General features: G+C 50.5%; 1 protein-coding gene across 1 annotated transcript in view; it reads left to right on the plus strand.

The window, feature by feature from the left end:
* LOC106494845 (mitogen-activated protein kinase kinase kinase 3-like) overlaps positions 1 to 15,851 on the plus strand; it is a 78,478-nt gene that overhangs the window by 53,612 nt on the left and 9,015 nt on the right. The window contains exons 7-12 of the mRNA XM_067291985.1: positions 698 to 809; positions 7,579 to 7,712; positions 10,232 to 10,305; positions 12,071 to 12,138; positions 14,082 to 14,174; positions 15,100 to 15,294. Coding sequence (XP_067148086.1) covers positions 698 to 809; positions 7,579 to 7,712; positions 10,232 to 10,305; positions 12,071 to 12,138; positions 14,082 to 14,174; positions 15,100 to 15,294 — 676 coding nt within the window. The remainder of the gene's footprint in view (positions 1 to 697; positions 810 to 7,578; positions 7,713 to 10,231; positions 10,306 to 12,070; positions 12,139 to 14,081; positions 14,175 to 15,099; positions 15,295 to 15,851) is intronic.

Here is a 15,851-nt window from a genome sequence, read left to right on the forward strand (position 1 = left end):
AATGGCAGGGCAGCCAGGTGGATTCCTGCATACCTTTGAGGGCAGACCCAGCTCAGCGTGAAGCGTGTAACCGTACTCCTGCATTTAAGGATGTGTGGTTCTGGGGGACATACATAAAATTATCGCAAGACCATAGCGCATGGTAGCATATTATCTCAGTAAGACTTGGCTGCTACCAGTGAAGTTACCAGCTGCATGCACGGTTCTCCTTTACTCTCCCCCTTGTCTGTCTTCCCTTGCAGGGCCTGATCCTGCATCCGCAGCATTGCAGAAGAACCTATGCAATGCTTAGGATTATAAATACAATATAAATACAACTGCTGCCACTGAAGTCTAGGGAGCGCGGAGCAGAGTCTCTGGTTTTGTGATAACAAACCCGGATTCAGAGCAGGGATCAGTCCCTCTTACCTGCCTGGAAATAATGCAGTGCAGCTATACCCAGGAAGTCTTTTATGTCTTTTTTGTCATTTTATCACTGTCAACTGGGACTCAGTTTTTATGTTAGTAGAGTATTTTAATAATAGAGGTGAATTGTTTATGAATTGTTTTAGGTTACCCTAGATTCCACTTAAGTCTTTTTTTTGTTTTGGGAGGAGAATGGTCAGATTGGGGAGCCAAATACAGGGTTTCCCATGGCGTGTTTGGAAGGGCCCTGGCCTCTGGCAGAGTCCAATTGTTCCCTTTGTCTGATTCCCAGCTCCTGCAGCCGAACAACAGTAAGCAGCATGAAATGAGGATCTCCAGATCCATGGGCGATATCATGGGATCCTTGTACAAAGACTCTGAGAGGACGCGGAAGTATTCCACAGGTCGGTGAAATGCAACACTCTGCGGGGTGTGTTGTGCTGTTGTAAACTGGACCATCGTCCCCTTTCTCTCTTCCCCCGCAATCCCTGTAGCTGTCACGGTTTGGACTGCCACCCTCATGTCTCCCCCCGGGAGCTCAGTGCAGCTGCTGCTTATCTCTCCATCTGTGGAAGAGCCTCTGCAAGCTGCACAGGTCGGATACAGTTGTGATGAGCAGAAAGTCAGCATGAAAGCTAAGGGAGGGCAGAGGATCCGAGGTGTAGCATGAGGGGGGAAATGCCATGATAAAAGCATCTGATAAATTTGGTGCTGCTGAGTTTCATCATAGTCAAGAGTGAGGACCTGCAGAAAGCCCAGGCTTTTCCAGACTTTGACATCCGTACTCCTATAAGCTTCTGCAGTTCATACTCTCTGCGGCTCTCTCCCTTTCCCAGGTGGGTGAATATGTGGCTGGCTGGGCTTAGCTTCCTTAGCTGAGCCAGCTTCTCCCACAGGCCCAGGTCCTCCTGGCTTTGTGGGAATTGCTTACACCTCTCACCGGCCTGAGGGCGAGATGTGTCTCAGTGTCACTGATCTGTTCTTCTTGTTGGTGAAATGGAGTCTGCAGTAGTTACCTCTGTGGTTTCTTAGGCAAATGGAGGTGTAGTGTTTCGTAGTGGTCCCCTTTCAAATGAAGGGGACCATCCCTGCCCTTTAGAAGCGCTAGGAGCAGATGCCTGCTCGCTCCGAAGCCAGGCTGGCAAACACCTTGTCTTCTTGCAGCCCTATGGGGACTGCCGTTTGTTAGCTTTGTGTGGCCTTTGCCTTGGTTTTCTATGCTTGAGTTTGTGCCTTTTTTGCTTTTTAAAATACACTGAACTATTTGAAATGATAGGTACTCTTGATCATCAGTGTTTGTAGGACCTTTTGTGTGAAGAACCTTGTTGGACCTTAGAGAACAGCGTGCTGTGTACGGAGCCGGTGAAGCAGTCCTTAGGACTGTGTAGCAGGAGTATAATTCATATAACAACCTCTAGGCAGGCGTAATGATTTGTCTTACACTGAATGTTCTCTGCCACATCTGTGGGAGCTGGTTACAGGGTAATTTCTGCAGAGCCCTATCATTTCCTTCCCTTTATTTGAGAAGTGTAGAAATGACAGCGTCAGAGGTCTTGAATGAAGCGGGGCCCTCCTATACAAATATACATGAAGATGCACTTCATCCTCCAAAGATGCTCCCTATTTATATGGCAATCAGCACTTCCAGACTCTTCTCCATGCCCCAAAGAGTATTTCTCTCTAAGGATTTGCGGTTTCTGCCTGATAGCCTGTGCTGCCTTGATAACGCAGGCTGCAGTTTGTTGCATCTCAGGCAACGATATATAGGAAACATTTTTCAAGAGTAGATCCGATTCTGCCCTTGGGATGGCCATGCCTAACTCTTACTGAAGCTGGGGGCAGGTGGTATGTCCACAAGAGCTCTTTGGTCCCGTTGTTTGGATGTGCCAGGGATATCTTTTCCTATCATCTTTTTTTTTCTTTCTTCTTTCTAGCTCACACGGCTCTTGAGACTTTGCCCAGAGTCACTAGATGATTCTGAATGAAATGCACACACAAACACAGGGTAAGGCGCAGAGCCTCGGCAGAAACTGTTCTTGAGCAAAATAACATCTCTGCTGCTCTTTTTTAATTTATTTTTATTTTTATTTTATTTTTTTGGACACTTGTTAAGCTGTTAATATAAGCCAGTAAAGAACTGTGGCACTGGGAGCTGTCACTGGTGGGTGAACCAAGCGTCGCAGGCAAAATCGATCCCGTGTGTAGCTGTGCTAGCGAGAAAACGGGCTCTTGCAAAGTGAGGCTTTCTTACTGGTTTCGATGCCATGCTTTGATGGCCTCTCCTTACTGTAAGACCAGGAGAGTCTCTGACCAGGTTTGTGCCACCGCCTGAGTTGTCAAGAGCGCACGGTAATCGCCTGAATAGCTGAGTGGAGGAACGGTTGTAGCGTATACGGGTTTAATCTAGGTAACGCAACAGGAGGCCTGGGCAGCACCGGGTGTCGCAGGCAGATCTGCTGCCGAGGCTGCTTGCTGCTTGCAAGCACATGTGGAAAACTCTCTCCTCGGTGCCCTGGTATAACGTAGGTAGCAAAGGGAACTAGCCCGTGCTGCAGGCATCCCTCTAATTTTGCTTCACAGACCCCAAGTCTTACTCTTAATTTGCAGCAGAGGTGGCAACAGCCCCCCTGCATGTTGACAGCACGCCAGACTTGTGTTTGGGGTTAGCTGGCGTCTGTACAAAGGTGATACAGCCCTGCTTAGGCGCTCGCAATCCAGCCGCTTTTGTTTTTTTGCTTTTCGTTTCCTTTTTTTACCCTCCTGAGTCAGAACTGGGTAATCTAGCAGCTGAGCAGACGCTCCAGTGGGCTGCAAGGGAGGGCGTCGTTTCAGGTGGGGTATAACACTGGAGGTCAGGCCTTAAATGGACAGAGATGGTGCTGTGCTATGGTTCTGGGATGGGGGATTTTACTAAACTTGGTGAATAGTCAAAAGGCAGCCTAAGAGACTGGGATTTCAGTCGGAGAAAGTATTTTTTTTGCTTGTAGTTGCAAAATATTTCAGTGTTTGCTGCTGCTGTCATCAAAGTGATTGCTATCAAGTGAGGATCTTAACTCAGTTCAGCTTTTCTCTTAAAACCACATTTATAAGGAGATTTAAAGCAGCTTAATAAAAAAAGGTGGTTCAGGGTCACGTTCTCAGTGGTTCTGAGATGTCTTGTGTTTTTCTGCTGACTTTGCCATGTTAGCGGGAGCAAAAAAAAATAAAGCTGTATGTTGCTGGCACGAGCAGATTGGAAGAGGGTAGATGTTCTGGAGAAGAACTGGCTATTTTTACGTCTGCTGGACAGAAAACTTCTTCACTCCCTGTCCTTGAAAAACCTTACGCAAAGTCAAAATATATATATATTTATATTTATTTTTTCATAAACATTTTCAGTGGAAATCTCCCCCCCCTCCCCATTTTTTTTTTCTTTGGAAATGGAAAATGTTCCAGTCTCTTGGTGACCAGGGTCTGAAAACATTCAGCCGAGTGCCAGAAAACTTTAGCTAAAAGCTAGTGGGGTTCTGCATTTTCTGATAACCGAGGTTTTTTTTTATTTACTTTGAGGAAAGACATGTTTCACAACGTCAGCCCCAGAACGTTCAAGAACCCCATTCCGGACTCAGCATTTCAAAGCCAAAAGCTTTGTTTCTTTACTTATTTCGTCTTTCCGCGGTGGCAAGCCGGATCGCTGAGCCATGGCACTGGGTGCCTGCGGACCTTCTGCAGACCGGGCGCTGGCGCTAGCCCAGTCGGCGCTGCTGAACGCGGACCGGTCGGGAGAACGGCTGGCCTTTCGCCTCGGAGACTTGCCTTGCCGCGGTGACCCGGTGGTGCTGGTAGCAGGACCCGTGTGCAGCGGCAGCTGACCCCGGCTGGCACTCGGGGAGGATTTGACTGCTCCGGGGAGAGAGATGGTAGGGAGCGAGACGTCATCTCTCCCTCGCTCCGAGGCGTTCACATCTGAGCCCCAGGCTCTGCTCAAGCCCAGAGGGGAACGTGGTGGCCCCAAAAGGAGGAAACTCTATGGGGACACTTCTGGGGACAGGCCCACAGACCCTGTCCCGGCTTGTCAGGGGGCTTTGCGCCTCCCTGGGGACCCCTGCTTGATGTCCCAGCAGCGGTGGGTGAAGTTTTGGGCAGGATCTGCTGGGGTGGGGAAAGGGCGAAGCTGGAGAAGGCGGAGGCGGAGGGAAGCCAAGCCTGGCACCGGGGAGCTGGCTGTACACGCAGCGCTGTAAGCTCTGCACATCCTGCATGAAAGCTGCTGCTTAAATAAAATTAAAAAAAACAGATGGGAACATGAAAGACCCCAGCAGATGCCAGCAGTGACTGCGAGTCTCCGTGCTGGCCTGGTTCGCCCCGCTCGGGACATGCTGTGCTCTCCTCTCCAGTATGTGGCTTTACGTTATAGCACGTAACGTGGAGCAGAAATCCCTTCCCAAAGCACCTTGGTCCAAAGGGTAGTTGAGGTCAGATGCTCGACCGGTGCCAAGATGCAGAGCTTCTCCGAGTTCAGGGATCCTGAACAGGGCTGCTGAGCTCTGGCCAGGAGTTTGGCTTATAAACCGGTACCTGCAAGCCTGTCTCTAGGTGGATAAAGCCGGATTATCTAATCCGTTTGATATGCCTCGCATTGCCCCTGGTTTCCATTTTGGGCCCTGGGCAGGGCTGAGAGGGCCTGGGAGCCTTGTTCCCACACTCCCAGGGCCTCCCTCCGTTGCTCCCGCGTGGCCAGAAGAGGGGACGTGGAGGCGAAGCAGCAGCCGCTGCTCCCATAGGTGTGAAGCTGCACGAATTACTCACCACGGCTCCTACGTGGCTTTATCCACCTGAACAGCCCGACTGAAAAGGGATCTAATTTAATCCAGCAGTTTCCAGCCATGCAAAAGCCTGCCTGTTTTGTTTAACTTCCTTGCCTGCTGGGAAACGGCTGGTGTCTTATCCCCTTTTTAAGTTTTTGGCAGGTAACGTGATTCTGGAAGGTCAAGTACGACTGACCTGAGTGCCTGGGAGTAGCTGGACAGGCAAAGACCTAATGTGAGATGAGGCAAAGTCTTTACGCTTCTGAGAAATCTCATTTAACTCCCTGGAGTTGACACCTGGGTTCAGAGTCAGACGGGACATGTGCAGCTCTCTGTCCAATCCGAGCCTAAGGCTTTCTGGGAAACTTTTGGGTTATCGTAGGGAGAGATCCCAGCACTGCCCAAGCAGACCCACGCCCGAGAGTAGCCGTAACAAAGATGCCCAACAGAGTGAAGACGCCGCAGTTGCACCGTGTCAAACCATCTAGCAGCTCTTTGGAGCCAGGACCACCTTAACGTCTTTACGCACCATTCCAGGTTGGCATCTGCTAAGCAAATGAGGGAATGATAATGCAGTGATTTATTCAGGGTGCCTGAACCGTTAAATGGTTAAACATATTCATTTATTTATCTTCCAAGAGAGGATGCTGTACTTCCCAACTGGTTTTGTTCCTAGGGCTGGTGCAAAGCCAGTTCATTATGAGCGCTGCAGCGCTTGAGAGAGTCTCCCTCCTTGATCTTGGCATTACTTCAGTTAGACTTTTTTCACTGCGTTCTTATCCTGCAGGAAATCTGTGAAGGAGCAAATAGGAAGAAGGAAAAAAAAGTAACTCAAAGCTGTGTATGATTCTTATTTTTAAAATCCAAGCAACAAGGAGCCTGGAGGGAGATGTGCAATGGGACAGAGATATCTGTATGTTTGGTGTAAATCCAGCCAGCCTGATTTAATCAACTTTAATGCTAGTGTGACGCTGTTAACGTTAGCAGCTCCTGATGTGCATCGGTTCAAGTGACAGGTGGGGACTCGCAGATCGGTGGTGCTGATCGTGCTGATGGAGTTGCGCCGGAGATCAATGCGGCGCAGTAACTGTGATGCAGAATAGCAGCAGCAATGTTTTGCTGATGGATCGGTGTTGGCTTTTCACGACAGGGTAGACCCCTTTCCAGCCCCTTTCTCTTGCAAATATCGTGCTTAGCCCAGGGCACGTTGTGCCAAATGATAATGGCAAACCAATGGGTTGGCGAGAGTGCAGCAAAAGCCGGTAAGGAGCGCAGGGAAGTGCATCGCCATGTTCTTTCTAGCTCTTGAAGGATGTGTGCCTTTTAGAGGTTTTCTTAAAAAAACCAAGTTGTTGTGTTGTGCGAAGGCTCGTGTTGCACAATGCTGGCCCATTACCGCTCCAGCACAGAGCAGCACAGACCTCCGTCAGCAGTTCCTTGCTGCGGAGTGATGACAGCTCAGGGATAGAGCCAAGGGACTGCAGAAAGACGAGGGGAGCCAAGCCTGTGTGTCTAGGCCAAGTGAGGGCAACACTCCCTGAATCCTAAAAAGGCTCAAGGAATCAGTTCAGGTGGATTTGGGGGATCTGGAGGAGGGATGGGACACCGACCTAATGAAGTTGTGGAGTTCTCTCCTGGGTGCAAAGTAGAAGCCCCTCTCTTAAAATGAGTGGTGAGGGACACACCGGGCACTGCACGGCCCTAGGGATTTCCAGGTGGCTCTGCCTGGCGTGGAGGCTCTGCCGGCTGCAGCGGGCGAGCCTCCGGGGCTGCTGATAGGGAACGTCACCCTCTCCCAGGAGGGAGCTGGGATGAGCTGATCCCGTAGGTCCTCTCCCTCTCTGTGGTTCTTGGGCTCGAGGACTGTTTTTTTCCTTCCTTTTCATTTTCACGTAGGGAAGGAAGAATTTCGGTACAAACTGCTGCCCATATATGAAATGGGTAAGCGCTGTTGCACAGCGAGGCTGTTTCCCGCGTCGCCGAACCAAGCGGTGACGTGATCCAGGGAGGAAATACCCGGAGGTCAGAGAGGAAGGTGGGTTTTGCTTTGAGTTTGCCTGGTTGTATTACGACAAAACTCAAGAGTCCTTTTCTTCCTGGCATCAGCAGAGTACCTAGACACAGTGCGAAGCTCTTAGGGGCCAGAGTAGGCTGAAAGCTAGATGTCGTATGACCCCGCAGCGAAACCAAGTGTCCAGGTTGCAAAAGCTTTGTAGGATGCCCCTGCTGTAAAGAGCATCACATCTCTAGCTCCTCCGTTCCCTTCCACCCAAGTTCAAACCCAGGCACATCCCCAGGAGGTTTTCGGTCCCTGGAGCAGCATCCCTGGAAGGAACTCGGTGGCAATTCCTTCCATCCTTGACCCATGTCTTTACCCGTGTCCTAGGCTCTCTGCACACCGGCCGGAGCTCTCCGCCCCCGGGCAGCGTTCCTGAAGAGCAGCAGCAGATCGCTCGCCAGGGATCCTACACCAGCATCAACAGCGAGGGCGAGTTCATCCCCGAGACCATGGATCAGAACGTAAGCGGGGCCGGCGTGCGCGGGGGCTGTCTGCCCCGCGATTGCAGCGTGCTCGGGCATCTCAGGTGGCGCTGGAGGAGCCCGGCTCCGGCGCGTGCCTTCATGGGCCCTCGCGGCCGCAGCCTCCCCGGATCCCAGGGAGCGCGAGGGAGCGTGCCAGCAGCCAGCTGCCTGTGATTGCAGCCGCCCCGCAACGCGGGGCAGCAGCTCTCGCTGCTCCCGGAGCTCTGTTTCTGCCTCAGCTCTGGTTACAGCACTTGGCCCTGTTTGTAGCCTCTCTCTGTGGGTTTTGTCCGTCTCTCCTTCCCCCCTTTTTTTTCTTTTCTTTCCTCCCGTATTAAACAGTTTGTAGATCACAATCCCTCAGTAATAAAAGAGCAGCTTGTTCTTAAGCGCAGCGGTGAGGAATACCTCCCCCTTGAGCTGCCTGCAGCAGCAGGGAGTCTTGAGCGTCGAGGGACCAGAAGGAAAACCGCTCACGCCTCCCGCTCCGCTTGCATCTCTGCTCAGGCTCTAGCTCCCAAGGGCTCGAGGCAGGCGGTACCCCGGGCTCGCTGGGGGCAAGACTGGCTTTTGCAGAGCTCTTGGGAGGACGGGGCCGGGATCCGCCGCTCGCCAGAGGGAGGCGGAGGAGCCCCAAGCCGAGCAGCTCGTGCGAGCAGGCTGCGGCGGCAGTGGCCCCCGAGGATCCTGCCCGGCGAGCATTTCCTACGCTCGGATAGCACCCACCGGCTCCGTTCTCGCACGCAGCCCCAGCCAGCGTTTCCATGGCAAAGCTGTGTTTTTAACGGTTTATTATGCAGCCATTAATAAAATAAGAAGTCGCTCCGGGTGAGTCTTGGCAGCGTCGGCGTGCAGATGTATCTCGTGCTGCTCGCAGCCAAAAGCTGGCCCTCTATTGTTTTTACATGACTTCCAAACATGTTTGGTAGGATTAAGACGAAGTGTGCGTACGTGCAGGGGGAGGGCCCGCGTGAAACCCCCCTTGGATGTAAATCTGGCCGCTAACGGAGCTACGTTAGCCCTAGCTGGGCGCTGAGCTCTGCCCCCATGACGTTTCCCAGCTGCTCTCCTCGCTTCTCCCCAGCATTACACTGTGGGTGGCATGTTGCCCTTCTCCCCGGAGGTGGATGAATGCAGGAAAAACTGCTTTTGTTTTTTGTTTTTTTTCCCCTCATTGAATAGCCATGCTTTTCCCCATAGGGATTTTGCCCTCAAAATGTCCTTGGGCTACAGCTTTTATATGTGCCTGCTGCAAAATCACCTGTAACCTGGTGCTCGCTGCCTTTTAGGGGATGCCGCTTGAGACCAGCTTGGTAGATGGTCAGAGGTGGAATATGGACCCCGCTCAGATTCCCGGTTCTGCCCCCGTTTCTGTGCTTTTGGGGAATGACAAGTCCGTTCCAGCATTGTGTTAACTGCAAGGAAAGGCCCGCTGGGCTGTGGCATGGCTGGCAGAGGGGGGGAGTCAGGGTCTAACGGGGGCCTTGCTCCTCCTTGGCTGGTGCGCTTCGAAGCATCAGGCTTTGGGGTAAAAACTGCGGAGAAAAATCACCCTTTCCACATGGGACTGGCCTGCCAAAACACGGCGAGCTGTTATGACAACCAGATAAATAGGTCTAACGCAGGAACAGCGCAGGGAAAAGGAGGCCGTTCCCATATCCGGAGAAGAAGGAACGGCTTGGGTGCTGGAGCCGGCGGAGGGTGCCTCCTCGTGGGGTGTTTAACCCTCGCCGCTCGGCTTCCCCGCTGGCGGCGGCGGCGGGGCTCAGCCGCGGGGTTGCAGCCAGAAGGAAGCGTCGCGCCGCCCGCGGCACGGCCCGGGGCGAGCTCTGCGCGGGCCGGACGCGTGCGTAGCCCCTAGGTTCGCCGCTCGACACAACGGCTCCATTGTTAGTAGCCGGCTATAAATAACCCCGGCTAGTACAATGTCTCATCCAGGAAGCGACACAAATGCAGCTTTTGACTCACTGAGCCGGCGAGAGCCAAGCCGGTTCCTCCGGCCAAAAGCCCCGTCGATGCCGCGCTTATCAACGGAGAGGAAGGCTGGTCTCGCGTGCCAGGGCAGCTCGGGGAAGCCAGGAGCCCGCGGCGCTGATCCTGGCTGTGGCACAGAGTATCCCGTCAGCCTTGGGCACGTCATTTGTGTCCTTTTTCTTTCTCCCCCCCCCACAAATACTTTGAGAGCTTTGAATCTCCTTGATTTCTCAGCATGCTCTGAACATCAGGGTGCTAATTCCCTTTGCCTCGCTTTCCCTACTAGTAAATAATGATAGGGAAGAACAATAATCCAGAGAGGGCTTCATTAACACAAGTTTTCTCTAGGAAGAAAACTCTCCTGTTAGGCTAGATATCGTGTCTACTGGGGCCATGTGGGCTGGTGTGAATCAGTCGGCTTCAACGGAGCCACGCTGATCTGCCCAGATGCTCTCCAGCAGAGCGACGGAGGGACTGTTAGTACTGGAGCTTAAAGAATTATAGCACATTATTTCATCGTTTCTCCTTTCTTTTGCTGTCAGATGCTCGAAGCTTTCATCAGCCCTGACGAGTCGCTGTCCGGGAGCTGCCAGTCGCTGGACAGACCTGTGGACAGGTGAGTCGGTCATGGCGCCACGTTCGGAGAGGTGCAGTCTCTCGTGCGCGGCGGGAGAGCGGTGGCGTTGGTGGCATCCCCTGAGGGTCCTGCCAGGATTAAGATACACCTCCACAAAATGAGTTTATCTTGCAGAGAAGTGGGCCACGGCGTGATTTGTATTGCAGCAGTCCGAGCTGGACAACGTACTTGGGGGTCTGCAGACCAGCCTGCCGTTGTCTGTCTCTAGGCTTTCTGAATCCGTCAGGTCCTCTCCTACCCCTCTGGCTTCCTGCAGCCACCGCATCAATGCTCCCTTAGCCCACCGTGCCTGCTCCTCCGGGCTTGCTGCCTGCCCTCCGTTGACTGTTTGTAAATCCAGCAGCCCCCAGGCATTGCCAGCAGTCCCAGCTGCAGCAGTCAAGGTGCTAAGGACACCAGACGATCAGCCACTAAGTTTAGCTTCTCAGCAGGAAGCAACTAGGACACGTTGTACTGAAGCAGACGGCGGTTCAATAGTTGGTGTGGCGGGTTAGATCCAAGCTCACACGTGCGCCGTGACCATACGTTTGCTGCTGCACATGGTAGTCTGTGTGCGACACGCAGTGTCCTTTTGGGAAGCAATTATTTTTTTTAACCTGCATCAAAGTTTTTCTTTTTCTCGCTGCTTTTGCCGCGTAGCCCCAAGGCTGCATTGATTTGACTGTGGGGCACGCTTCGGCTTTGCAGCTCTGTGGTTTGGATCTGTCTCAGCGTCAAGGTCCATTTCCTTTCTGTGGATTTTAATAATTTCCTGTGATGTATTTGCTCATTGTTATGGAAGTATTGAAGCTGGATTCCTTTTGCTCCCAGCCTCTGTGGCCCAGCTTCAGTTTTGCGTGGACTTTGCTAGGAATAACAACACAAGAAGCAGCACAGCCTGGTTATAATGCTTTATTAGGAACAGAGAGGCAAATGCTAGGCGTTTTTGCAAGAGGGTAGCATACCTGATTTACATTCAAAAAAGCAGGCAGCTTTGTGCATGGGGTCTAGAGAGCTGGAAAAGGCATGAAGAAGAGGGCTAGACTCTTCAAAGGCAGGAAAAGGAGTAAGCGTGACTATTTTTGCAAAGATGTAGCTGAGGCCTTGCTGCCAATTGCTTGAGATCACGTTAGCCTCAAGTGAGCAGAGGAAGGCACTAGGCACTGTTAAGAAATAACACAATAAATTTCTTTTCCCCATAGCAAATCAGTCGTGATTAACTGTGACATTAGTAGACTTCAGAGCACTTTACAAAGAAAATTTCTACCACAACGTCCGTTTTATTGAAAGGGAAATTCAGGCACAGAGCAGACGACGTTGCAGAGAAGGGTGATCTGTGTGAACCAAGCGTGGCTGAAGGACTCCCAATGGGGACGTCCACAGGAACTAAGCAATTTTTGCAGAATATTGCACGTTGAGCATTTGATATTCAGGGAAGAGAGGAATCTGCAGCCTTCCTCCTAGGTCGTCTTGTGCATAGGCGCTAAGGTGCAGTCTTTGGCCACATCATTGTTTCAGCCTGGTAACTGTTTTTTGCAGGATCATGGGAACATGTTTGCACTGGTCACAGGAGCAAGCTGTTGTCCTACAAAAGATAGCATTCGGTCTTGTGCAGGCTGAAGGATGAGAGCTCAGTTGAGTGCACTGAATTGACCAGGGGGTCTTTCTATACAGTTGGTGCTTTCTGTATGTAATCACTTCCTAATTCAGTCCACAGCCTTTTGGGTGTAATAAAGTGACTCCTATCTTTTTTTCTCCTTTGCAGCCCTCCCTTCACCCAAACCCCTGTTCCTGGAAGGAAGAGCCATCCCAAAGACGGTCTCGATTGCATGGGTAAGCACTCTTGGAAGTTTGTGTTCACTTAAAAGTGCAGAAAGCAGGCAGTAAAGTGACTGGATAAAGGCTATTAGAGAGATGGTACTGCATGAAAAGTAATTAAAAACCTGCAAGCAAACCAGCTCCATTGCTTAGGTTACACTTCACAAATGGCCCTGCAATGATCAAACATGAATAGTCTGCAAAGTTGAAGGACCCAGAGCATCAGACACAAGCTTGTCTCTCTCAAGTGCTACTACTACTGCTGCAAGAGCCAACAAGGCTTAAATGAGGATTAAGTACCTCAGGGCCTTATTCTGGATTCAGTTTACGCCAACAGCAGTCCAGACTGGCAGCAAGTGCCCTGAGGTAGCAGAGGCAAGTGCATGAAGCTGTTGAAAAATCAGAGATGGGCTCTGTGCTGGGTGAAGATGTTGAACGGTCCTTGCTCTTGCATTTGGCTGGAAGTAACTGCAAGGCGCTGAGAAACAGCCTCGTGGCATCACCTTTTATTTCTAATAAGGTTCCCGTGAGTGGCGCTTTCAGGGCCCTGACTTTCTACATTGCAAAACCTGAGTCCCGAACACTCCAGGGAATCAAACCTCCTCCATTCGCATTAATAAGAGACAGACCTAGTAACGCTGCACATGCTGACACGGAAAGTGTATTGGTAACTCACAAGGATCATAGGTTACTGCTTAATCACATATAAACATCCAGCTGGTTAAGTCATGGAAACTCTGTAATATTATAATGACTTTCGCTATTAAAAATGAACAAATGGCAGTCAGCCTGTAGCATGATAACACATTTCTGGCCAGAGGCAGCATTTCTAGATTGAACTATAGACCTGAAGCTGCAGCCAGGCCATGTCGCTGAAGTTTTAATATGTCCCTGGTGGTCAGGCAGGCATTTCGCCTTAAAATGTCGCTCAGCATTGTTGCTCGCATGTGGCTCGCCGTGAGCCGCTTGACCTGTCGTTGTTGCTTTTCTTGCTGACCATATTTCAGCCATTAGGCGCTCCTCCGGTGCGCTGGTGTAATGGGGAAATCATGCCGAAGCGCGGCCAGGGCCAGGAGCGGTCTCCAAGGAGTGGCTGCTGGCCCCAGGCTAAGACAAACAAACACGCAGAATGGGCTGTGTCATTAGAGTTGGATGGAGGAAAAACAGGAGGTGAAAGATGGGGGGAAATGGCAGATATTTTAATCTCAAGTTGTTCAGTGCTACCAGCGATGGCTTCCTGTGCTTCTAGTTTTGTTTCTCTTTTGAAGTGTATATTTATCTCATAGGTATCCATCCATCTTTCTTGCATAATCTCCTGTGTAATCTTACTCTGATGCTCTTTAATCATTTCTATATATTTTAAACCTAGCTCTCTGGCATTTAATCAAAATAAATGTGGACATTTGGGTCACTAGGGGTTTAAATCAGTCTCCAACTTTTAGAGATCAAGACTCACATTTGAGAAGGATGTGAGGGATTGTCCCATGTCAGCCAAGCACTGGATTTTTGCATTTCCTTGGAAATAGCTGCTATCTGAGCAGGGATTTTGGACCAGATTTAGGCCTGCCCCTGCCTGGCCATTCTGTGTCTACACTAATTTTTGTATTTCCATGTGGAAATAAGATGTTCAGTACTCAGTCTTGGAAACCAGACACAGTCTGTGTTAATCCCCTGCCTTGTTGTGGGCCAGAGTCCATAATGCCAGTGGTTAAACCTCCATTGGTTTTAGGGGGACCAAGGCTAGAGCATCTTGCCCTTATTTTCCACTAGCGACGGGTGGCTGTGGACAAATTTCAGAGCAAACTTTGGCAAATGCCTTGCTGTGCAAACAAACAGTTTCTTACCTCGTTCTTCCCTGTAATTGAGCCTGAAGACCAGAACGCTTTCCCGTAAGAAACACTCTGGGCCTTCACTACTGAGCTGATCTAAGAAACGCATCTCTTCTTCCCTCCTGTCAGATTTCGACATCCCGTTCTGTGAGAGGTTTGGGAAAGGTGGGACCTTCCCTCGGCAATACCACCTCTCCCAAAGTCGCAAGGACTACAGCGATGGTAAGAAAACGATGGAGAGATGGGGAGGGAGGTGCGGTACCAGGGTTGCGGCGTGGGGTCGGCTTGCAACAATGCCTGGGACAGGAGAGACTTGGGAAGAAGGCATCTCCAATAAAAGGTTAAGAACCAAGTCATGTGGGATTTGCTTGCCTCTTCTGTATCTTCTAGGAGACCTTGAAGGTCTGCTCTTTCTCATGCTTGACAGTCAACCTTCTTCCTCCCCTCAGTCACCTGCTTTTGAGGACGCTGGTTTGTGTCCTTTACAGCGGGCTTTTCGCAGAGCTATCGGAAATCCCCTGGCAAATCACAGTAGTGGCGTCTGTTCGCGTTGTCTCTGTTTTAAGCTGATGAGCCCTGAGCTTCAGGGACCACTCCATCGCCTCACTGCTGCTAGCTCTTTTCTCTGCGCAATACTGCAAGTGGTGGGAAGCAAAACTGAATACGGATCAAATTCCCTTGGAAAAAAAAAAATACTGAGGGCGTGCAAACAGCATATTGAGCCTTCCAGAATGAACTTCATCTCTCGCTGACACATCCTTGTGCAAGTAGTTATCGTGCGATCTGGCACTGTGTGTGTGGTCATTTGTGTTGTGGTCTTAGGGGATGCCAGGGATAATTTGCAGTGTAAATCCCTGTCTGTTCAGAGTTTAATTGTGATTAAAACCAAACAAAAACCTAATTTAATTAAACTGTTGCAAACCCCTCTGGAAACATTCTGCATTAAATGTAATCCTGCCTGCTGTTAACGACTTTTAAATTGAATTAAAAATGTTCACAGGGTTTTGCTTCAGTTTCATTAAACTTGTTCTGTTTAATTTGTAGAGGTGCATCACTGCATCTGGGCAGCCATGTGAGAAGATGGCGATAGGCAGATACAAGCTGCCGCGTGCTTTCTTACTGTAACTCTCCCCTTTTTCTCACGCAGGCCGGAGGACTTTCCCCAGGAGTTATTTCCCACAGGAGAACCTGTTTCAACTTGTCCCTTCTAGCCGAACCAAGAGCTTTAATGGGGACAGCAAGCTCGGCACCTTGCAGTATGATGAGTACAGACCCAAATGGTGGAACAATTGTGAAAAAGGTCTGCAGGTCTTCAGCACCTCCCCTACTAAAGCTAGGAACTGTAAGTGAATCAAAGCACGCAAGTGTCTGAGGTCTCAGTATGTCTGGACCTCAACACAAAATTGAGTTACCGTGAAATACTGAGTTACTGAGCAGCAGCTGAGCTGTGGCAAGAGGCTGGGAATGCACTCCGATTCTGTCCCCAGCAAGAGGCAGTCTACACTAGCTTACATCTCAATGAGGAAGGCTTAATATAACACACTCTGCCTTACCTTGGCCTTGAGTTAAGAGTACGTATGGGCTCAGCTGGTGTTTATGATGTGTTGAGCTTCAGCAAAGTGTTTGCATGTTGAACTCTCAATGTGCTCACACAGTGGAAGCTTCCAGGAGACCTGAGATGTGGGAACAAATCAGTTCCCTGTTCTTTGTCCTACGTTGCTGTGACCTCAGCACCCAAAGATGGTGTTGCAGGCTGATATTGCAAGACTGCCCACGTTATAGAAATTGGTGCATTCTGGCTGGTTTGGTGATGGATTGCAACCTAGTGAGATAAAACTGCTGTTCTCTGCCTGGGCTGCAGCTCAGCTGTGCTGTATCCTGCTAACTACCCTTATAACT

Source organism: Apteryx mantelli, chromosome 2, assembly GCF_036417845.1.
Source record: "Apteryx mantelli isolate bAptMan1 chromosome 2, bAptMan1.hap1, whole genome shotgun sequence".
Lineage (NCBI taxonomy): Eukaryota > Metazoa > Chordata > Aves > Apterygiformes > Apterygidae > Apteryx > Apteryx mantelli.